General features: G+C 42.6%; 1 protein-coding gene across 3 annotated transcripts in view; it reads left to right on the plus strand.

Moving 5' to 3' along the window:
* LOC122619358 (homeobox protein homothorax) overlaps positions 1-24727 on the plus strand; it is a 133476-nt gene that overhangs the window by 49161 nt on the left and 59588 nt on the right. For 2 of the 3 annotated variants that reach the window (XM_043796253.1, XM_043796254.1), the window contains 2 exons: positions 477-527; positions 6255-6440. In XM_043796253.1, coding sequence (XP_043652188.1) covers positions 477-527; positions 6255-6440 — 237 coding nt within the window. Of the gene's footprint in view, positions 1-476; positions 528-6254; positions 6441-8411; positions 10764-24727 lie in introns of those variants that run through there. The other variant, XM_043796255.1, reaches the window with a different exon arrangement.

The raw sequence follows: 24727 nt of genomic DNA on the forward strand, positions 1-24727 counted from the left end.
CATGCCACTCTGTGGTTGCCACTCCCCTGGCCGCCGCGTGCACCGCCCTCTTTATCCGCTATCGTGTTTGAACATTTAAAAGTGCATTTAGTAACACTCACTTAAAGGAAGAGGCAGAAATAAAAGAAACCCCTTGCTATAAAAATGTTTATGGCATGTCTTGGGTTAAAATGGAATTCCTGGCTGCAGTAGCCGCAACAATAACCAAAACCAAACAGGCCACACAGCAGCAGTTAGCAGCATCGTAAAAATGTCAAATGTCAAGCTGATGTTTTAATTAGCGGTCTGGCCACACCAGCAATCACTTCAATGCCTCTCTGTGTGTGTGTCTCTGTGTGATTGAGTGTGCCCGAGTGTTTTGTGTAACAAAATTAAAATGTTAATTTAGAGTTCGTATCGCGATTGATGTAGATCTTTGCAGTGACATGTTTTTATTTTACCCTACTACATTTGAATTTCTTCTCGTTCTCTTTCAGATGGTGCAAGCAATACAAGTACTTCGGTTTCACCTTTTAGAATTAGAAAAAGTAAGTAACGATTTTGCAGTAATATTTCTTACTTTAAGCATACCACTTAAGTCAGCTTAAACATTGCCATAGCTTCCATATCAAAGCCCATTTATGCAACCTCATCTATGCGGCAGAAAAAGCAGCATTTGTTTAGTCATTGCAATTAACTGAAAAAGCCAGAGTGGCAAGCCGGGCCAAGTCGCAGTCGTCGGCAATCATTTATCAACGCCCCAAAAAGACCACCCAAAATGCTTAACCAGGAACCGAGGAATAGGGGAATCGAGGCACCGAGGTACCCAGGACCCAAAAACACAGTCTCCAGCCGGCAGGCCCATAAATAAAACCGGGTCCAAAACGGCGGGGCGAAAAAAGCAGGCAAATAGTTGCCAACGGGCGCGCATTTCAATTACCAACATTTGTGTTGACATTTTATTGAGCCATGTTGCAAAAGGGGTGAAAAGGGGCCAAGTGGCCGAGGGGACACATGTATAGTTGCCCAGCAGGCGGCCACAATATATATACATGTACATATATGTATATATATCTGTATATATCCGCAGTTGGTCTAATACACTTGCAAAATGTCTAAATTAAAGGAGCCATTGCGGCAGCAACAAGAAAAATCGGAAAAAATGCAGCTGAAAATTGAAATTGAATTAATTGCCAATCAAAGTGAAATATTTGTTTGCGGGGCAGAAGGGGAACACAGGATGTGGGCCTAGACCACAAATATTTGGCCAGCGGCAGGTGTTTTCTGTAGTTGGTTACAGTTTCGTGCGTAAGATAAAAAACGAAAACGACAAAAAAAGGCAAATTTTTTTGGAAACAATGGAATGCATTCAGGTTTCGGCATCTCTTTTGTTGTTGATACATGAGGTGTGATGACTGCAGGGACTTCCCCCCCACGGATTTTCTAACATAATTCCTAGATAACGCAGTCACATTAATTATTTTCCCAAGTAAATTGAATGAGGGAGGGTTCGCTGTTCACTGTTCTCTGGCACAACACCTACTTGATTATTAGACACTTTATTGTCTAAATGGAAAAATTACAGGTTGCCTAATTTGTTTTAATTTCAAATAATATGCAAGCGGCTTCGGGTGCGTGTCTCCCAGTCTGTGACTTAATGGAAGTTGTTCCTCAAACGTGGTCGTAATTAATGCCGGCTAGCCCCCTCTTTTCTGTATATTTTGTTGTATTTCATTTGTTGTATATGCTGTATTTGTTGTTGCTGCTGCTGTGCTGAGAAAATTAATTAGGCAAATGCGCAACGAAGCGTGGAGCGAACCTAAACCTAAACCGAAACCGAAACTGAAACCGAAGCCCAGAACCCAGAGCCGGAGTTTAAGCCAGGCTGAGACTGAGACTGAGGCTGAGAGCTAAGCCGGCCAGCAAACCCGTCCGAAAGTCGCTCTTCACTCTTTTTTCAATTAAGTCTTAAGTAAGAAATTATGCAAAACATTCTACACGAACCGAAAAAGACCGAAGCACAACAAGGCGAAACGCTCAGGGAATATATATTGAAGTGGAGCTATATTGGAGTGGAGCTGGCACATCATTAATGGCGATTGTTTGAAATCCGAGGAACATGGATACTATCGATTTAGAAGTCTGATTTTGAGATAAGCCACCTGACCGATGCAACATTACTGGCCATAAAGCAGTCGGCATCTTGGCCCTGCACTTGACCCAAAGTCATTTGCTGTGGAATGCAGCAACTGGCGGCTGCTTTTTGCGGCAAGAGCATAGGCCATGGATATATGGGCTAATGACGGCGAAAAGGAATCGAACGAAGAAGAGTCAATCAAGGTGCAATTAGTGGCTAATCACCAAACGCTTTCTAAGCTCGCGAAAGCAAACAAAAGCGCAAAACTAGTGCAGTAAGCCAAGTTAGTCAGTCAGTCAGTCAGTCAGTCAGTTGACCAGCTGCAATTTGTTGCACCCTGTATAGAAAGCCAGAACAAGCGTGCAGAAAAACAACAAAAAAAAATAAAACAAAACTAAAACAGCCAAGATCTTTATCAACATCACAGCAGCGGCCGAGAGACCACGACAGGTTTTTGTTTTGTCATTTGTCACTCACACAGCTTGCGACACACACGAAACCAACAAAGAACTGTAGCAACTTGTACTGAAAAACGTTAAATCGAATTCGAACCGAACCGAACTGAACTGAACTACAAAAAAAAAACAAAAAAAATAAGGCATAAAGAGCACACTCATTTATATGCAGCCAACAAAATGCAGCGGTCGATTTTTGGTGTATAAAATAAATATATAAATGCAAAGAACAAAACGACAGAAAAAAGGCAGAAAAAGCACAGCTACAATGAAATACAAAATATACTTAAATAAAATGTGCGGGTTGACTTGCAAAAAACAACAAAAAATTGTGAAAAAAAATACAGAAAAAACATACAACATCTATATGGGAGCGAGTAAATGTATATCTGTATCTGTGCATATTTGTTGCCGCTGCTAAAAACAATAAAAGCAACAACGGCGAACAGAATCAGTTAAAAAGACGTTTTCAAGACTTGTGTCTGTCAAAAACTGGTTTGGCAGTCTCAGTTTCTGAGTTTCTCAGTCTCAGTCTCGGAGCTCCAGGCTTTGGGGCCCCAGTACCCAGTACGAAGTGCCCAGTTCCCAGTCTCCAGCTTTTTAGCTCCCCACAGCACACGGACAATTCTCGTCACAGAGTCACATGCAAAAAGCGAAAAAAAGCCGAATCAAAAAAAAATACAAAATGAAATACAGAGAAAAAATCAAGCAGGCAGGCATTGCAATTGACAAACAGACAGTGGGACGGTGGGACAAACCGACTGATGGACAGATGGACAGTGGGACAAACAGACAAAACAGGCAAACGCAGACGGAGATGGAGACGGAGATGGAGACGGAGATGGAGACTGGGACACAACACGTTGGGTCAGTTGCACACGCTTCTCCGCCAGCGGGGGGCATGGGTATCGTATCGGATCGGGGAATCGGAATAGGAATCGGAATCGCTTGGCTTAAAGCCGGCATGGGGGCATAACAGAACCCACAACAACAGCAATAGCAACAGCAACGATTTGGGGGCCTTGTTTTGATGGCCTGGCCAAGATCGCTTGGGGATCTCTCGCTGAAAAACACCAGCAACATCACCATCGACAGCTGTGCACTTTTGGCTTTGGCGATGATGCAAGCCGAGGGCTGCCAAAAGACAACTGATGCGTTTCGAGCACTTTTTCTTTCGGCTGATATATCAAATATATCGGGGAACTCACAAACCCAACTCAGAAATGAGCCAAGTAGTGGATGCGTTGAACTTCGAGCAAAGGAGGTTCGATCTTAAAGAGCAACGTTGATAGGCTATTATGGGGGCACTTATGCAATACGTGCTACAATTAATTGCACCGCATTTAAATGTCAGAGAGAGCACAGTAAACTTGTTAGACAGACGACTGTGTGCTGCTGTGCACTTTTGGATGGGGGAATACTGAATAGACTCGTATAGTTGAAGCTATCTATGAGCGGAAATCGAGAATTACCACTGCGCAGATTGGAGCGATTTGCATCGAGATTAGAACGGAGGAAGCTGCAAGGGAGGGGGCGAGGCGGGAAAAGCCGATGTTGCTGCTGTGAAAAGTTTTGCTTAACAGGATGTACAAATGAGCGTCAGCGTTTACAAGCAACGCCCTCTGGTTGCTGCTGCTGCCAATGCCGCACTCCATGTCCGCCAGACGCCCTTGTTGCTCGTGCGGCCACCCAATGTGCAACAGCAACAGCAGCAGCAGCAAGAGCAATGTGCAACAGCAACATGGGGCCACTGGCAGTCATAAATATCGCAATGAGCCGTTCGAAAATGTCACATACAATGCTGACAAATTAATCAAAACTTATCAGCCAGCCGGCATCGGAACTCCAGTCCGCCAGTCTCCGAAGGGCCCCAACTTGCAACAGCAGCAGCAACAACTGCGGCAGCAGCATCGCATAAACATATCAATTTGGTGGGCGCCCTCATGTTGCATGTGCATGTGCGGCAACATGTTGCTGGCGCGCTAATTGCACGCTTTATGGATATTGTTATGGTCACTTTGACAGCTACAAATGCAATCATAAAATCATGAGACCGCCACGAGTCGCGGCTCCTCCGCCAGCAACATGTTGCCGCTGCTGGGGCAGCTTATCAGCGGCGGCGACAAATTTGACATTGTCCTGTCATAAACCAGTTGCCCGGCCAGCCCGTTGCTCTTTTTATCATATTTTTGCCATTCTTGTTGCTGTTTTTTGGCTTTTGCGTATGTATTTTTTCGGTGACAATAACATTGAAAGCAGCCTGCAAACGAGTTTGGCCAGTTTGGGCAATGGGCAACAAGTTAATAGCCTGGCTGTTGCAGCTTTTGCGGGCCAAAAAGCGTACAGCAAAGAAGCAGAAGCAGCAGCAGCAACAGCAGCAGCAGCAACAGCAGCAACAACAAACAATTTGCATAAGCAACGCGCACTTTTTCGTAAATTAAATGCCTGGCCCGGTTAAATGGAGCACCCTGTTGTTGCTGTTGTTGCTGGTGTTGCTGGTGTTGCAGTTGTTGCTGTGCTGTGTCTGCCAGCCATGGCCCAGTGCAATTAATTTCTTTTTAGCCGTGGCGGCGGCTGCATTCCTCTCTTTGTTGCTGCATATTTGCATATATGCCTGACTCACACTCACTTTGGCCTTATCGCATTTGTTTTATCACACACACACACACACAACACTCGCAACAACACTCACGGCAACAGCAACAACAGGGCCTTAAAAACGCATTCTGTTTGGGCCAAGTCTTCATGGGCCCTTTGCCTTTTGCCTTTTCCCGCTGACGATGACGATGACGCCAGCGATCCTCCACTCCATGTTGCTAATGCGAGTGTTGCACGTGCTGCTGTCTCATGTTGCTGCTCGGTCTTGGCCCGGCTGGTTATTTGGCTGAAAGTGTGCCCTGGGGCTAAGCTGCCTGCCTCGTCTCGTTCGGCTTGTCTGGCCACTTCCTTTTCGGCCAGTGCATTATTTCGTACCTCTATGCATATTTATGGGCCTTGGTTAGGAACTAAAGCCGCTGCCTCAGCCATTTTTGAGTGCCATCATCATGTTCACGGGTCTGGGCGATGGAGTCGCCGTCTGAAGTCGGAGTTGGAGTTGGAGTTTTCAGGTAACGCATCAAAAGCAATTTGCATGCCATTTGCCGGAGAGGGGGAGGGGCAGATCGGCCAACCGGGATGAGCAGGTTTTCTGGTTGGGGCAAGAATGCGATGGCGCTTAGTGTAAGGCAATGTTTAAGCTGGCTTCAAGTGTAGATATAAGCTATGAGTGAAAACTAAATATCAGCGATACCTTACACCTGCAATATTTACTTGTCACTGCGTTCTAAAATGCATTAAAATACCTACTACTGTACAAAAGACGTGTATAACTAAGTTCAAAATCGAAACATATAATCCTACAGATGCAATTGGCTACTTATTTCCATCGTCTAATGTGCTTTCGTTACTATTTTAAATGTTATTTTTACACATAGCATAAGGATACCCTCTAGTTATAAGCCCCCTCTGATGTTTTCAGAGCACCCCGTCCATTTAGAGTGTAGCACCCCCCTTTAAATGCACCACCACCCCACCCCCATCCCCTGCGCCCCTGAAGCAAATCGACTCAAAACTGATGATCTCTTCTCTCTCTCTCTCTTCTCTACCACCTCCTCTGCCTTGATCGCGGGGTTGTCTCGTTGCAGGTACACGAGTTATGCGATAACTTCTGTCATCGGTATATATCGTGTTTAAAGGGTAAAATGCCAATAGATTTAGTGATCGACGAACGGGACACCACCAAACCACCGGAGTTGGGATCGGCGAACGGAGAAGGGCGCAGCAACGCCGACTCCACATCGCACACCGATGGAGCTAGTACACCAGACGTTGTGAGTACCCCCTTCGCGGGAGCACATGGTCCTATATTGGCGAGCTACAATGCGGTGGTGCACCCATGTTCGTAGTACGATAACGACCTTCTTGCAAAAACGAAGCGGGTGCTCACAATGCCCTGGGATTAAATGAATCAATAATAATAATTGCGATCAATCAATACGAAATGCCAATCGAGCGAATAACCGAGCGATAACCACAAAAAAAAAGAAAGAAAAAAAAAGAAAGAAAGTAAAGAAATGAATGTTGCTGCACACTGTTCAAGCAAATTAAGTAAAATTAATTCACTTTGTGCGAAAACAAACATAATATTAATATTGATGAATTCAAATCCAAATCCGAACGCAGAAGAAGTTGTACGTCATTATGAACACACACAAAACACCCACACACACACATTGTAAATTAGTCAGAATCAGTAAAAGTAAAAAAAATACGCAAAAACAAAACAAAAAGCGAAGAAAGCTCCAAACAAACACACACACAAAACACAACAAAATATATTAATAAATTCAGAAATTCAGAAATATACAGAATCAAGCGAAAAGGAGAGCAGAGGAATTTCCTAGCCGGAGCAGCAGCAGCAACATCAGCGGCAGCAACATGCAGCATGCAACATGCGGCAGCAACATCAGCCGCCCAGCAGCAGCAGCAGCCGAGGACAGTAACCGACATGAGTGACTAACCAGCGACAAACGAGCTTCCAAGAGGCTTCGGCCACAATCCGAACCGAAAAAACACAACGAACCGACTCCACGAACGACCAAACAAACGAACTGCAAACCACGAATCACGAGTGTATCTCGCAGATGCGGATGCGAACGCGGATGCGGATGCGGATACCCATTAATGTTGCTATCGCTGCCGCGGCCAGAATTTGTTTGCTCTCCTCTGTGTACAGTAAATGCCATAAATATAAGTTCCGAAAAGCACTGTGGACAGCCGCGGCCAGGGCCGAAGTGAGTACACTTTTGCCTGCGCCGCGCGCCTTCCCAGTTCATCTCACGCCCTCTTAAAAAACAGAAAACAAAAAACAGAAAACAAAAAACACGTAAACACAACAAACATCAGTTTATATATCTCAAGCAGATTGTAAATGATAAAGATAAACAATACTAAACAAAAGCAACTGAGCAACAATAATTAGAGCAACAAACAATTTCGCTTAATTTGTAAAAAGTACCAACAACTAAAGAAACAAGAAAGCCAGATAAGAAAAGCATAAAGTAATTGAGAACTAAATTACAATGAACCATGTTCCAGAACTTCGTTTTTGCAAGAGGCCCATATAGCTCGCCAATATATTATTAATTATTATTAACAAAAAACCCAACACTCACACACACCATTAACCAACTATTTTTGATTATTTTTCTTTACTTAATACCCACACTGAACACCCTCAAAAAAAAAAAAAAAACATCCAACTACCAACCAACAAGAATTGAAGTAATGAACTTATATTATGAGAAAGTTTACTAACCCCCCAAAAACTAACCAATTTTTAACAATTTTACATATGCACATAACTCTATATAGAGTTCTATATAGAAACTATATATAAATACCCACAAATACGCATATATTATATATGTATACTGATATACTGATATGATATGATATACGAGCGCTGGCCTGACTCTTCTGCCCTGATCCTCATCGGGTACAGTCAGTTAGTCAGCTGGTCAGTAGGACAGTGGGATCGATGGGTTCGCTCGTCGGTTTTTGAGTTTGTAAACTTGTAAATACGTGACATCCCCCGTCCCTCCTCTCTGAACAATAACAGCAACAACAAGCAGACACAGACATAGCCAAAAACAAAAGCTAAACTACAAAATACAGAATACAGAAAAACACTAGAAACACAGAGTATACGAGTATACCCCCACATTTCTAAAATCTCTCTCTATCTATATTACGAAAACTCTTACGTAAATCTGTGCCAATTACTTGGAAAACGATCACAGCATCCCAGCACCCAAGACTTTTCACCGCTGGAGGAGACCTATGCCAGTTATCGCATCAAACACGAGGCGGACTTTTAGTACCGCCCCCCCACTACCCCCCTCGTCTTTTCCCCCTCGACCCCCCTCAGCAGTTCTGTATGAATATACTGAAAATCGATCTAGTATAGAGATAACGCTTAGCCATGTAGTTTGTAACTAAAGTCAAGTCTAGGCTGCGCTTAAAGAATTCACTCGCAAGTAAAAGAGAGAGGAGCAAACGCTAAAAGTATAGTTAATTCCTAGAAACTTCTAAACATATTTTCTATGCTTAGTTTTCAATTTTTTTTTTTTTGGTTTGTCTATATGTTTTCGGGAATTTTTGCACTTTAGCAAACGTGTATACGATTTTTCAAAAACAAAACGTCCTCTTCCCTCCTCGTGTTTTACAACACTGGAGCGAACTTGCCAAATAATAAATAATCGCAAAAAAAGAAAGAAGAAAAAATCAAAAATGAGAATATTAACTATTTTCGTTGATCTTTTTTGTTTAACTCTCAACATGCAACGCATATACGTAAAAGAGATACCAGAAATGAAACCCCAACCTGAGTTCAAATGCAAAGTATACGAATAAAACTTTATTGTTTATTAAATAAAAATGAAATCGAAAGAAAAAGAAAAACAAAAACTTAAAGTTAATTTAATTAATTGAGGATTGCAATGCGCCTATACGAACGACATTTTAAATGAGCCGATACCCTTCAAGAACAATGATATACGTAAATCAACCGCAACAAAAACTAACTAAAAACTAAACAAACTTTAAGCATTTACTAAAGCAAATCGAAAACTACGCGATACTACTATTATAAAATACACATAAAAGGAGAAAGCTAATGTAATTTAATTGAATTAGAGAGCCGTGGAGAAACTTAGAGATCCCGCGCTCTCCTCCCCCCAATTGTATACTATAGCGTACGTTATATAGTTCTTAGTCAGGCCCCCAAAAACCCCAAAAATCCCAATTTCCCCACTTAGGAGTTGTATGCCTGCAATCGAAACTCAAAGATACGAAATTCGTTAGCAGCAAACCCCTCTTCTAGCTACCAAAACCAACCAACAAAACACTTTCTACTGCTAATTTCTACTACTATTTTGAGTCGTAGACCTACTAAACCAACAAAACTACAAGAAATGTACTTAAATCGAACTGCGAACAGTCGGTCGCAGTTCCTCAGCTATATGGGCAGTCATTTGTATACTTAGACTATAGTCGAACCGATTCCCAGCGGTTTATTATAGCCAACTAACTAAAAACCAACAACAACGTGAAAAGCTTTTGTACTATTTTTTCAAAACTACAAAACGAAAACTTCTTGCAAAACTATAAAGAAATTTGCAACAAAAAAAAACATTAAATTAGTTGTTGTACTTTGTCTCAAACCCAGAAAAAAACAAAAACAAAAACTTGTATGTAAGAAACTAAAATTAAACTTGAAAAATCGCTGTAATTATGTAATAATTTTTCTGTTAGCATAATTCGCCGCTTTTTAGTTAAAAACAAATCAAAACACTGTTGCAAAAAAGGAGAGAAAATACGAAGATGAACACTTTGTTTCCTATGAGTTTAGTGTGAGCTTTTTGCATTTCGTTAAATATTATTTTTAATGATTTTTGTATTAAATGTTTTGCTACCAAAAAAAATACAAAAATTCAAAAAAGAAGCAAAATTTTTATTGTTGCATTGTAAAAATACACTAAAAATACAAACACAAATACTGAAACTGAAATACGTAATTGCTTTAGGTGATATTTTATAAAAATATAACACAAGTAAAAATAATAATAAAGAACTAAGATTAAAAAATGATGCAAAATATATACGTAATATGTTTTAAAAATCCAGAGAAGGCGCTTTTTTGCTTTTTACTATTTTTAAAATATAAAATAAATAAATAAATTAACCATAGTTTGAGCATACATTTTTTAATAATTATTATTATTATTGTTTTTACAACTGAAACGTTTTATTTAGTTTTTAGCAAAATTGTAAAATGAACGTAAATGTTAAAAGAAACGGAGAAATGGAGGAGAGAAAACGCAATCAAAAATTGAGAGAAAAGAGAAAAGTAAAATAAAAATCCAACACAAAACAAAACAACCAGCAACTTCTATACGATATACGAATACATTTTAATGTAATATTTTTAATTATTTATATGTATACTAATAATATAATTAAAACAAGGAAAAACAAAAACACAGAAGAATTAAGTAAAAACAAAAACTACAGAGTAACGTTTAAAGAGTTAGCCAATAAATATATGAAACAAACGAAGAAACAAAAACAACAAAAAAAACCAAAATATATTTGAAAAGTATAAAACAAAATGAAATCGATTTTTTTCTGGCCACCCTAGTCTGTAAGCAATCATGGATTTTAGGACTGCTCCCTCTAATCGAACTGGGAGAATTAGGATGCCATTGAAGATCACCATTCAAGGATATTCCGCCGATGAAACCAAGGAAGGATGACCGTTAAAAAGGATTCGACTTTTTTCAATTCTTTCAGCCGGATTTTTCAGATCAACTAAATGCAGATGGATTTCCAGATGGATATATATCTATAGTTTAGGGACTTCTTCTACTTTTCAGCCGCGTTTGGATACGTCTTATTCGTTCCATGGATCTTTGGATACTAGTATTTCCACCTTCAGGTCTTTTGGAAAATCAGATCGGAATTTTCGATTAGCGGTTTTTGAAATGGCCTCAAGAGAGTTTTACTAAGTAGCTGCCATTGATCATGCGACTTTTATAACTAGGTACCTAAATTACTAAAGATTTTGTGACTTTCAACGCAGTTAGGTTAGGGTCCTTATAGAACATATTTTCTCAAACTCCTTAATACTTATATAAATAATTTACTACAATACTTCTATCATAATGACCTTTATTATTATAACCAATTACTTTTTGAGATGCCTCTGTAAAACTTGCTTTCTTTCAAAGTGCAAACGAGTTCTTCAGATATTTTCACCCTGCTCAGGAACGGGAAACAGGACATACTTCTGGCTCCTGTTCCATTAACAGCGGGTGTAAATTGAGAGGAGCTCGGCTCGTATTACTCGAAACCCAGTCGAAGGACAAAACCAGGCGGCACGTGTAAGCCGCTTAAAGTGCAGAGGGAGGTTTTCGATCCAGAATATTGGGGGTGCTGCCAGCAGGGATCACTCGATAAGTGCGCCAGATCTCAGAAACTCTGAAATTCGAGCAGTGAACCCAAGCCAAGCCAAGCCAAGCCAAGCAAACCCAACCCGATCGTATCGTATCGAATCGTATCGTATGGGACAGCTGCCACGCGGGGAAAGAACGTGTGTGAAACACCTTAAATGACTCTTTTTTTTCGGCCTGGCTTATTTTCCGTGTTTTTTTATATTTGGTTTTTTGGGTGCGTGTTAGATGAGTTCGTTCGCTTAATGGTGGCTACATGTAATTTGGCATTTTGCGTGATTGCCCTGGGCGTGTTTCTGGGCTCTTCAAAGTCAAACCAATTCAAAAGGAATTTCCACCGAAGAAAATGCTCTTTCGTGTGGCTTGGCTTGAGTTTTGTATTAATTTCTCGAGCAACGCCCCAAAGCAACAACAAACGAAAACAATTTTCCAAGCAGCGCGCGAAGTAACCTATAATTTTAGAGACATTAAGACAATCCATTCCCTTTCCCAAAACTCCAATCCCAACTGGTTTTGAAATCGAAGACCAGGCCTTTGCAACAAAGTAAATAAAAAACCAAACTCTCACAAAAAGTACAAGAAATACGTTGCCAAAGGATCGAAGACTTTGGGGCTTTGGCTTTGGCTTTGGCTCATTAGCGGCACTCTCACCCGAAAACTTTTGAGCCGAAATACGAGTTAGCCAAAAGGATTTCTTTCTTATAATTTGCTTTTATGCGGTTTTTTCTTATTTTGTTTGTTTTTCACTCTTGCGGCTTTCGGCGTCGTCATACTGTCTGCGTTTTGTGGCACAAACGAAACCGCAGAGCAGACTTGTCCCGAAATTTGTGCATTCATTTGTGAAACACAGAGGGACCTTCGCCAAGTCCAAGGCTACAATTAATAAGCCAACAGGCCGCAAAAGCCCTACAAATGCCCAAAAAAAATCCAGAAAGTTTGATCGCTTTTTTGGGGGAAACGAGCGCTGAGATACCCCTGTGTTGCACTTAGAATGCAGGTTCTTAAATGAGTTTATTAGGACAAATTGCTTAAATTAAAATCACATTATAACTGATGAATTACGTTAGGGAAGAGCGGTGCAAGTCGATTGCCGTGCTAATACACTCTCCGAAATACAGGGTACTCGGCGAAACCCAAAGTCATGCGCGCCGGCGATTTCGCCCTTGTGATCCGTCGATCTTTTGTTATTATGTATGAAGTGTCGCGTTGGCAGGAATTTCTCCATCGCACAACCAACAAAAGCAACAAAGGCAACACAAGCAACAAAAGCAGACGATCCACAGACGGTTTTTTGGGTGGTGGCCAGCGGGTGGACAGGGGGGTGACCGCAAAAATGTCATCACTGCTAATGTTTCAATGCAGTTGCCACAAGATTTCGTCTGCGGCTGATCTGCTGTTCGTCTTCTCTTCGCTCCATTTTTTGTTAGCTTTCAACGGCAAATTTTTTGATCAGCATTTGGTTTTGCCAGGGGAATTGCACGTACTGAACGCGTTGAATGCGATACCTTTTGGGTCACCGAAATCTCTGGGCGGCGTGAAAAGACATGCCAACCTGACGGCTCTCCCATTTTATAACCATTCGAAACGAGAAAAGATTAAATCCTAATGAAAACTTTTCGCCACAATGTTAACTTCTAGTCGTAAAGATTTTATAGAATATCCCTTTTGCCATTTAACTGTTTTGCTCGATTCCAGGAAATCGTAGAAGCTGGGCAAAAAGCATTTTTGAAATCTTAATGAAATTTCGCTGCTCAAGTGTTGCCTTCAAAGGACGGCGGCCGACAGGAGGAATACTCTACCTGATTGTGTCAACCCTTTTTTTTTGTTTTGTTTTTTTTTTGTTTTGGCCCTGTTGCTTACGTTTTGGTGGCGGCCAAAAAGTATCAATTCAATGGAAATTTATGCCGTAAAAATGCCACAAGACCAGCCAGCAACAAAAAACACACACACTCTTTGTCTTGGACTGAAACATTTTTTCCAATGAACACACAGTTTCGGTTTCATTTTTTGTGCTTTTGGCTTTGTGAAATATTTTTGCACCGAGCTCTCCTCTATCTCTTGGCCATTCAACTAAGCTGCAAATCGGTTTAAGAGCTTAGCGAAAAGGCGAGGGAAATTATACAAAGTCCGTTGGACGGTTTACTTTTGTGTCATTAGGCAAATGCAGCACCTCTCCCAGGCTTTTACCTTTTTTTTATATATTTTTCCGTTTTGTTTTTTAGTTTTTTTTGCCATGCCCACCTGAGGGAAGCCCTATGTGGGAGCTCAGCTCAGCTCTGAACAATTACCATTAATTACCCGGCGTACTCGCTGCACTTGGCACCGCAAGTAACGCCACTGAAGTCCACTCGAATATCAAAAGGAAAGAGCAGGACAATTTACGCTTGTTTTAAACTCGATTAGTCAGCAGTTGATCCTATCATCGGATCAGTCCCCCCTCCCTCGCCGTTGATCCCTTTTGACCCCATTGAGTGCTTTTCAATTACCAACACGCAACTGACCACAGGGAAAATATAAGAACAGGGGGCCCTTAAGTCCGCTTAGCCCGTATTGACCACTTGTAACGTGTAATCGAATCCAGCTTGAAGGGCATCTATTTCCTATGATTCAAATATCAAAAAGGGCAGCCACTGACCGCTGCTAATTGAATTTGGCCCGAGTCTCTTAACCCTTTTCGCAGGGTCCTTAAACATTCGCCTCTGCTGCTGATTGATCAATGTGGTTTCGAAGGGCTACCCATTGGATACATTTCAATATTTCCCTTGCATATGGAATGCAGTAGATTTGTCATTGAACTTTCAATTGATTTTTTGCTATTTTGCTCTGGCTTTCGTCTCCATGTTGCTCTTAGCTAATTTTTGGCTCTGAATCTGAATCGGAATCTGACTTGGTCCAATGATTTCGCCCACATCTTCGAGGACATAAATCACTTGCACTTAAACCCGCTGCTGGCGACGTCTCCGCTTCTATCTGTATTTTCCCGTCTATCTGTCTGATTGTCTGATTGTCTGTTTGCCTTGGCCATTAGGCCCAGTCCTGGATTTTGGCTTATTTTCGGAAGGGTGTCCTTAGGCCTTTGTTGTTGTGCTGGCATTTCTATTGGCCCGGAAGCTGTGCGGCCAACATCTACAAAATAGTCGGCTCAAAGTTATTTTCGTGGGGGCAGCAAATTTTTATTGCCTTTTTGTGCTTTATTTCCTGCGCACTATTTGCGGGCCTAAGAAGTTTTCCACGAGGAAATCCCCGGAGTTTGGGCTTTATGCCTGAATGGCGCGCCGAGCATTAGATAATGGTGTTCCTGCTTATTGCTTACATTGGATTTTTCTTTATCCCCACATCTCGCAGTCTTTGGGGGGGATTTTCTATAATTTGCAGGCAGCTTAGCAAATTCCGCAGTGGCCAGGGGTTCGGGGGTAGCAGGGAACTAGCCAAAAATAATTTATTGCATATATAATAGCGCACGTGCCTGGAAACCCTACTCCTTTGTTTATTTTCTGCCTTGGCCTATTTTCTCCTTTTTTCATACCTAGACAGTTCTTTGATAAATTGCCTTATTTATACATTGGCTAGTTTTAAAGTTATATTTTCTATAATAGGTTATAAGTCACAAATAGTAAACCCCTTTAACGTCTAGCTCCAACTTCTAATTAACCCGAATGACTGCTAAGTGCAGCTTAAGAGAAATTTCAATGGAACCAATGCCGCGTAAATCTCTAAGCTACTTTTACTTGCCAAGTACTCAGCCCTGAGAATGAGAGTTCTCCGCCCTTGTCTCCAACTCTCCGTGAGTATTTCTCTGAGAGTTCTCTGAGTGCTCGGGCTGCTTAGCCGCCGAGGCAATTCCCATTTGGGCCACATATGCCCGGCATTATGGGGCATAAATAAAAATGCCTGCCACGCTTGCAGCTAATAAATGAAATATGATGCCACCCACCACCCTCGATGGAAATGGGAAATTGTCGTAGCTCCTGTTTATTGGCCCGGCCTCAAGTTTTCAATATCGCTGCATATTTCTGCACGGCGACACAATTTCTATATTTTGGCAAATTATTTTCTCGGTCGCGTATTGGATTTCCCCTTGGACGGCTGCCGAGCAGGAAAAACCACCCACTCGAAAACCCTCTTAGGTGTTCGTCCTTCCTCTTCCTTTTTCTTTTTCTCTTTTTTTTTTGTTATTTGTGTTTCTGGGATGTGGGCTGTTGCTTTGCTTTGGTATGCGCGGTGCGAAAACAAAATTGACGTCAATTACGCAATGCACACGGGGCGCTGAATATTCACTCCCCGTTTTTACCAGTCAGACACCAGCTTTTCCCGCTTTCCCCCTGCTTTTCCCCCGCCGCTTTTCCTCGGATGCCTGCGCTCTTACTAATCCGCTTCGGGGATTTGGGGAATTCTCGGAGCAGGGCGCATAGCATACTTTTCTGGGCGGCGAAAAGCGCGGGCAACACTTTGCGTCAGATGCTCTCAAGTTGCTCGTGTTTCGCACCCTCGGCGCTGTTGTTGTTCCTTCTGTGTTTGCCGGGCGCTAATTAACGCATTAAATCATATTAATGTCGCCAAATGTTTCAAAGTCAGCCTGTCCCGCTCTGCTCTCGCATGCTTATTGGGTTGCCTTCGAAGGACTTTTGGTCCTGTCAATAAGCCGGCATAAATGGCCTCTAATGCAACGGTCTATTCGGGTGGGTTTCGCCACTCGCGATGTTGCCTTAGTGCCATCAGAAGTTGCTGGTGGTAATGAGCGATTTAATGCCTCCGTTTTTGTATTTTAATTATTTTCTTGAGTATTCTCTAGCGAAAGCGCTTTAGTAGAGAGCTATTTATAGGGTTTTCTTATTTAAATAAATGGCTTTGCAGCTATACTGGCTACTTAGAAGCTGACTCACACTACTTTGTATGCCATATTTCCTGTAAAAGCAGCTTTGGGAGCCACTCGTGTTGCAGTCGTCTGTCTCTTATAATTCTAGTGCTGCTGGTAGCCGAGATGCTGCTAATGCGGCAGCTTATGAAGTATCATAACTTGCTGCCAGCTTAGTTGTTGCTGCTGCAACTCCAGCTTCTGATGCAGAAAAATCACAAATTAATTAAAGAGTCTCGCGCGGTTCTGCTTCAGCTTCCTTCAGCTTCTGCTTCTTCATCTCTCGCACAGCCAATAAAACTTATATAATAATTGTTCATAAAGTGTACAATATTATGTGTTTTCAAATGAGGTTTGGCTGGTCGTCGGCCAGACGAAGACGAAGACGCTGCATGTTGCATGTTGCTTGTTGCATGCAACGCTCATCGGGAAGAGACGACGGAAGACTGGAGACGAGAGGAAAGGAGTGAGAAGCGAGGAGTGAGGCGAAGGGAAGGGAAGCCATGCCGTGTTGTCAACTATTTCTTCGGTTCATAAAAATTGTTATTAATTGGCACTTAAATGCTCAAACGCAAAAGTTGAGAGACGACGACGACGACGAACGTTGATGCTGTGTGTTTGTTTGTTTGTCTGTCTCCCGAAGCGTGTTGTGAAATTTAAGCTTTTTAGCAGTTGTTGCTGTTGTGTTGTTGCTGCAGTGTTGCTGCTGCAGTTGTTGTTGCAGCTTGCCGTTCGTTCGTCCGTTCGCTCGTTGCATGTTAACCTTTGGCTCGCTTGTAATGAATGCAACCGAAACGAGCTGCCGAGGAGCCAGAAGAAAGATGCAGGCTGCGGAAGAAAGAAGCAACAGCAGCAGCAGCAGCTGAGGAGACTTACTTAAAGCTCTCCATATAAATTTCCAGACTTCATGTGGCACTTGTTTAAAGTCCATTTTGTGCACTGCGTGAGTGTTTATTGAATGTCTCTTTCTTTTTTTTTACTTTGAGGCCCAGACCCCAACCTTTCCCCCTTCCTTTGCCAAGAAAGCCGAAGAAAGTCTGTCTCCGTGCGGCGAGAAAAATTAATAAAATGCGATAAAATGGCAATAAAACGGCAGCTTCATACATATAAAATCAGAAACACACAGAGTAGAAAAGTCACAGTTCTCATTCCTTCAATTGTCGTACTTAAAATTGAACAAAGTATTTATTTTATACATATGGAGTCAAGAAGTGAGAGAAAACTCGTAACAATTATCAGCAATATTCCACACATAATATATATGCGTGTTCGTCATAACGAAGCATGACTGTGTTTAATCGAGTCGGAGCTGTGTTAAAATCGAATTGCAATCTTTAAGCGCCCCAGCAATGTTAATTAAAATTATAAAAATACGAGTAAATTAAGGCACCAAGGCACCCAGCAATGTGCAAGAGAACACCTTGAAAATATAATTTCTGTTTGAGCCAGCAGGCTCCCCACCTAGCGGCCCCTCCCCAAATGAAGCAACAACAAGAAGCGGGGGAATCGGTTGTGGAATCATACGAATATATACGAGTATATGTATATACGTTATATCTGAGATGCTGCCCCGTTGCCATTTTTGGCCGACCGACCGCTGTGAACTGACTGAATGTCTGACTGAGTCGGGTCTTGGACTCGAATTCGAATTCGATTCCGTTTCCAATTGCCAGCTCGAGTGGCCGAGTGTAAATGATATATGTGGGCACATCGGGGAGGGGGAGGGGGAACAGCGGACCGCACCGTACCGTCTTGTCTGTCATTTTGGAGCCACACAAAGATCCCAGGCCCGTGGGCTCCAGGCCCCGAGTGCAAATGACTTATAAGAATTTAATATTTAACAACACAAATCAATTCAAAAATCATCAGAGGGGTGCAGCAAAAAGTGAAATACAAATGCAAAAAACAGACCAAAAAACCAAAAAAAAAAAAGCAAAACTCATTTGTTGCAGCTCGGCGAGGTTCGAGGTTCGCCGGTTTCCTGGACAAAGTCTCATTTCGGTTCCTGCCCTTTGCTTTTCGTTGGTTTGGCTTGGTTTGGTTTGGTTGGTATCACTGCGCAGGCAACGAAAATGAAACTTTAACATTACGTTAAGGAAACGATCCGGCACACAATGTACAGGGTAGCGGGTTGGTGGGGGACTTGCAGGGGGTTGGCAGGGAGCCCAGCCCAACCGAGAGGATGACGATGATGATGATGATGATGAGGCCGGAGTCTGAGCCCAAAGTCGTTAACATGGTGGTCGTTGCCGTACGGTACGAGTATAGTGTGTTGTTGCAGCCTTTTTGTGGTCAGCGCAAAAATTATGAAAAATCTCAAAAAGAGCTGACTGTTTTGTGTTTTTTTTTGCTTTTCATTCTTCTGGCTTTTGGCCATGGCCTTTGTATGATTTCTTTCTGGCTTCACTTCGATTTCGAATTTTTCGTATTTTAAAATTGTATTTTTAGTGTCAGCTCCAAAAACTCCGCTCCCTCCCCTTTCCCCCCGCCCACCGAAAGGCACAAGGCCAGACATAAAATTAAAAAGACACACAAAGCGATCAAGAAGCAGCAGCCACATCGCCACAAAAGATGCATCTCCCGCTGCGACCCGAAAAGAATCGATAAATAATAATAATAAAATAAGGAACCAAACCGAACGCCAGGCGATCCAAAGTTTGCAACACACTCAACTCACAACATTCAAACAGTTTTTGCTGTTTCTCTCTAGCAAAACCGCAACAAAAATAATTTAAGCGCTAATTAAACAGAAGTAAAAAGTGCAAAAAATAAATTAGTTATCAAGCCAACCCAGTTCTTAGTGACCAAGGTAGAAAGAGATCGTTAGACAAACAATTTGCAAAGAAATCGGTAATACTCCAAAAATAGTTTTAAAGATATAATACATATATGTACATTAACTATTACTACATTGCACTAAAATCAATCCATAAGATGCACTTTACAGTCTGACTTCAGTAAGCAATCTTTGTCATTAAGTGACTTATATACAAATCACAGCCGAAATAAGTTGCAAATGAAGTATAAATTTAACTAAAAATCGAAAGAAAATAGCGTTTAATTGAGGAGACAAATCGCCCAAGTTGAAGAAGTATGCACTCGAAAATTATCGAGCACTTAACACGGTCGCGGCAGAGATTCCGATACGGATTCAGAAACAGATACAGCTACAGATACAGATACATATGCAGATACAGATGCAGATGCAGATTCGGGATCGCGATCGACCATATTGCATTCGCCACAGAATGGGGATCGATGGGGCGATATATATCGGGGCATGCAGAGGGGCTGTGGCGGGGACCTCGGGGGCAATCTGTGGCAATACAAACACTTTGCACTCAACACCCATTTAGCTAGGCCGCCTGGCTGATGATGATGATGATGATGTGGCCGCCAGCCGCCAACAGAATTGTTTACAATACAAAAAAAAGCATCGGAAAAAAGAAGAAAAAAATGGGGAATGAAAACCGAAAGAGCGCGGAAAAGTGGGGGAAATTTTGCGATCGATTGCAGCGCGGGCAGAGGAAAAGGAAAAGGCAAAGGAAAAGTGTGAGGAACCGCAGAGAGAACTGTAAACTATTTACAGCCTAGCTGGCTCAATGATTGTTTTGCTTGGGTTTGTTGCTGCTTTTATACAATAAAATTTATTTGATTTCTTTACGCCGCTTTCATGCCTCAGTATTTTCCTTCAATTTTCCCGCTTTTCCTTCCCCAGCCGCTGCTCGCCTCTGCACTTTCGTGAACGTGAACGCTTCGCTGAGGGAGCTGTGAAGGGGCGAAGCGAGGGGCGGGAAAATGCAGCACAAGGAAAATGCAGCGCAGGGAAAATGCATGGTGATCATCGTGATGATGACGCCAACTTCGGACTGGCGGCGGTCGCTTCGCTTTTATAAAAATAAATTGTTCGCAGACGTAATGATGCGAAAGCAATTGAGAATTCTATATATGCAACTGTCTGTGCATCTGTGTGCGTTTGTATCTGTGTATCTGTGTGCCTGCATTTGTTTGTTGTTTGTTGGAATGCGTAGAATTTCAATTGACTGTGGGCCGAACGAGTGCGAGCGAGAGGGATATGGGCGATAGACGGAACCCACTTACACTAGACTTCAAAGTTATTGATCGTTTAAACCTCTGACTTAAGGTATACATTTCACCTCACTGGGTTTTCTACTCAAAGATGCGAGTGTTCTAGTGCAGAGTTACTATCTCCTCTGAAGCAATTAAACTGGAAGATTGATAATCTAAATCTTGCACCTCTCCCCGCAAAAGTCAGGGTCAGTTAGTCAGTTAGAACCCGTCCAAAGTCAAATCGCTGTCAAGTCACAGCCTTGGCCACCTCATTCCCCCTGCGGCAATTGCCAGTGCTCAGTCCACGGTGATCCTCGCATCGTGATCTCTTCCTTATCGGCGGTGGACCATCGATAATGATTATTTTGACAGGCAACTGACACGACCACGTGATACCCCTGTCACTCGCATTTCTGCCCCGATGTGCCCAGTGTTGGCTAACGATCAACGAACGCAGCTGGAAGCGAAATCTTTTCGATCTTTCAGTTGATTGCTCGTTTTTTTATTTTCTTGTTTGGTCGATTCTTTAGAAATCTAGTTTTTTAGGGATGGCCGGACACGCCCCGCAGAACAGCGAAAAAACCTCAACCAAAGAAGTTAATTGTTCGAGATATATATGTATGGGTATAGGTATAAGCTACCCCCTGCGAAGCGTAGTCGTCTGTGGGAGCGGGACAGCAATAGATATAGGACTAAGGATTCGAAATCAGAACTCGAAACTCATCCTGAACATCCTTGGAAAATGCGCCTGCGTGGATCTGGGTACAGTCTGGCGGAGTTAATCCGATTTGTTGCGCCCCCTAACCGAAAAGTCCGTAGACGAGGGTGAGTTATGCGGCGGTCCTGTGATTGATTGCCTGATTTTGTCAGGGTTTTCGGGGTGGTTTCCGTACACACACACACACAACCCTCATTCTGGCCAAAAGCCAGTCGAACGGCGAGCGAGTACGAAGTGAAATTGTTTGAAAACGCATTTAATTGCATCTCATTGCCATCTGACTCCTGCCAGTTACCATCACGTTTCGGTAGGTGAAAATTTGATTAAGAGAAAGAGCAGGAGAAGCAGCAGGAGAAAGATACAGAGAAAGAGAAAGGGGGCTCTTCGGTCTGGTCAACATTTTAATTATGGCAATTACAAATTGCAATGGCAAGCGCAGAAATTGCAAAAATCACGCATTTTATTGATTTTTAATTGCAACTCGTTGCATACCAAAAGATACCAGCAGCGTCTCGAGGCGAGGATCGCAGGCAAAGAGAAAAGAAACAACAACTGAAAGGAGAAGAAAAGATCCGGGGACATGGGCATTTGTTGTCTTTAATTATGTTGTTGATTGCCCGTCAGTTGGCCAGTCCGTCCTTCTTGGCCCGTCATTCTGGCCATTTAGGTGCGAACAACTAGCTGCCTCTTGGTTGCACAGCCACACCACACCAGTTAGTCAAGTTAAGTTGTCATAATTTTTGTCGTTCAACAACACCTGCAGCACGTATGTACATATACACACCCATATGCACACACCTGTATAAGCTGCATACGCTCCATACACACCGTACTCTAGAGGGCCAGGAGCTGGAGTCGCAGAGCGCGCCAAATGCCGCAAATAACTCAGTTAATATAATTAAGTTTTGCACGAAATGTGCAGCAGAAATATGCGAGAAATGCCACGCAATCTCCACACTAAAAACAAAGCTAAAAAGGCAAAAACAACAATAATACGCCCAGAATTCTGCCTTTGGGGCAGAATGAAACGAAAGTTTATGAACTTGTCCAAGTGTATATTAGTGTGTTTATTTCTCCTTTTTTCTTCTTTTTTGTATAATGGCTGCCCCAATGACTTTGCGTATATGTGCATGCAAATGACGTAATGACAATGTGGGCAGCAGCACGATTTATTAACCTGGCCAAAGTTCAGCGATAAAGAACCAACTGGCAGCCAGGGAACTCAAGAAATGTCAGCCAACTAATAGAGTACTTAGTGCCGAGCACCTTTAATAATTTGCAGCAATTTTTCCAGCTTTGGGTATATAGCAAATAGAACTAACTAAAAATGCTTTTAAAAAATGCATACATTTCTGTACGTTACTTCAGCATATGAATTTCCAGCGTAATTTAATTACGCTTTATAATCGGCTTAGTGGCAGAGTGGCAGAGTGAGAGAGAGCGAGTGTCTGGCACCTGTTTTCCACCAAATGGAAAATCAAATTTCATGCCAGCCAGCCAAAACATTTGCATACAAATCAGCGAGAGCAACCCTTCAAATGCCCAGACAGCAGAAAAACAAAAAGCCAAACCAAATGAAAAAAAAAGCACAGCCTTCTAATGATATTTTGATGTTGTCTCGATGGGTCTTCAATGGGTGTTGGTTGGAAACCCGCAAAATGCGTGTTTTAAATCCAATTTAGACATTATCTAATTTAGGGCATCTCCTCTCCTGACTGCCTCACTGCCTCACTTGGCTCACTTGGCTGACTTGGCTGACTTTGCTGACTCTGCTGACTGACTCGAGTCGCTTGGGGGCTCTCGCTTTATGCAAATCTATGGAAATTTCATTATCGCACACCCCTTTTGCTCGGTCGGGAAAACTTTTTACCAAACATGCCCGGCCGGCTAAATGATGTAAATGCCGTAAATGCTGTGAAAGGCGCCAAAAGATGTAATAAACTCATTTAAACTCATCGCCACCGTTAGACTGTGCTTTTTTCGGCTGTCGAGGGTTTGGGTAATGAAATTTTCGCTAGAGCATCTTTTGCCCTCCCAATGATAATATGCAAATGGCCCGGCCCAGTGGGACGCCCAGCCTACCACTTCCACTTCCGAAATACACTCCTACTACGCTGACTACTCTGAATACTCCGGCTTGAACTAAAGTGAATCTCGGGCAGCGTTTCGTGTTGCAATAATCAAATTTTCTAATTTTTATGGCCCTCTGCGGGCTGACAAAGCGGCGAGTAATGGCCAAAAAAGTGAGGCTCACGACCAGGTCTAATTGATTTGGCAGTGGCCGGCATGATTCAACCTTAAGTACTCTTACTTATTCCTGGAGAGGCACAGGCAGCGGCATTTCGCCCGAAATATGGGAGTGGGAATCGGAATGGGAATCGGAATCGGAATGGAAATGGGAATGGGTATGTTACTCTGGGAGTCGAGGAGCGGAACTTGTGCCTCGTCATGGCCATGGCGACGTCGTCTGCCAGTCTGCTGCTCGCACTGGCCATGATGCGACACTTTTGGCCAGGCCAACGCAGGCCAGGCTTTTAAAGACTCGACCGCCCCTCTCGCTATTCAAAATGCTGTCTCGAAAAAGGGGGAAAAAAGAATGAAATAATACACAGAACTCAAAAGCGCCGTGCTGAAGTTCGCGGCAAAGATGACTGGGCTAAAACTCAAAACAAGAGTGTTCAGATCGCATTCAGATGAGGATTTCATGGCACTGAGCAAAAAACTGCCACTTTTTAAAGTGTATTAGTATGAACTTGATCTGTGAAGCAGTTACAACCAATATGAATATTGATTGTTAATAAAACTATCATATTTTGTGCCTAACAGTTTAACTACCTTTAACTATGAATACATGGAATATGGGCTATCATTTTGCCTAGCTACAGTTATTCCCCAAGTTAAGTAATATTATAAACATTTTCTCAGTGTAAAACTCTCCTATTTCGGAGGGACGGGGGCGTTTATTTGGAATGCGTAGCTCGCGCGAATCTTTGATCTACATTTGAGTCACTCTGGGCCATTTATCAGTGTGTTCATATCAATAATACTGTATGAATTTCGTATTATGCTGCCTGCTGAGGTGACTCGCCACTTTTCGGCTTCCAGAGGGCATGGCATACCATGCAGCCCCGCCCATTCCACCATCACCATCACAGCCACAGCCACAACCACTGGCAATGGCATTTTTTTTTGAGGCATGACTCGCCAGACAGCGACAAATCCTTGTAATGCCTCGTCTCTGGGCATGTTTCCTCTAGTCGGGCTAATTTCAGCTGTCAGCTTATCGGCCGGGCCGGGCCGGGCCGAAAGGAACAAGCCGGCGAGGCGATAAGTTGGCCAACACCTTGGGGCACTTGCAAAGTGCAATCTATGAAATCTGCCCGCTTGCGAAATGAAAATGTTTGCGAGCGTCGTGTAGCTGGGATTTGCGTTAGTCCGCTGACAGGGAAACGTCCACGAAGT

Source organism: Drosophila teissieri, chromosome 3R (genome assembly GCF_016746235.2).
Source record: "Drosophila teissieri strain GT53w chromosome 3R, Prin_Dtei_1.1, whole genome shotgun sequence".
Lineage (NCBI taxonomy): Eukaryota > Metazoa > Arthropoda > Insecta > Diptera > Drosophilidae > Drosophila > Drosophila teissieri.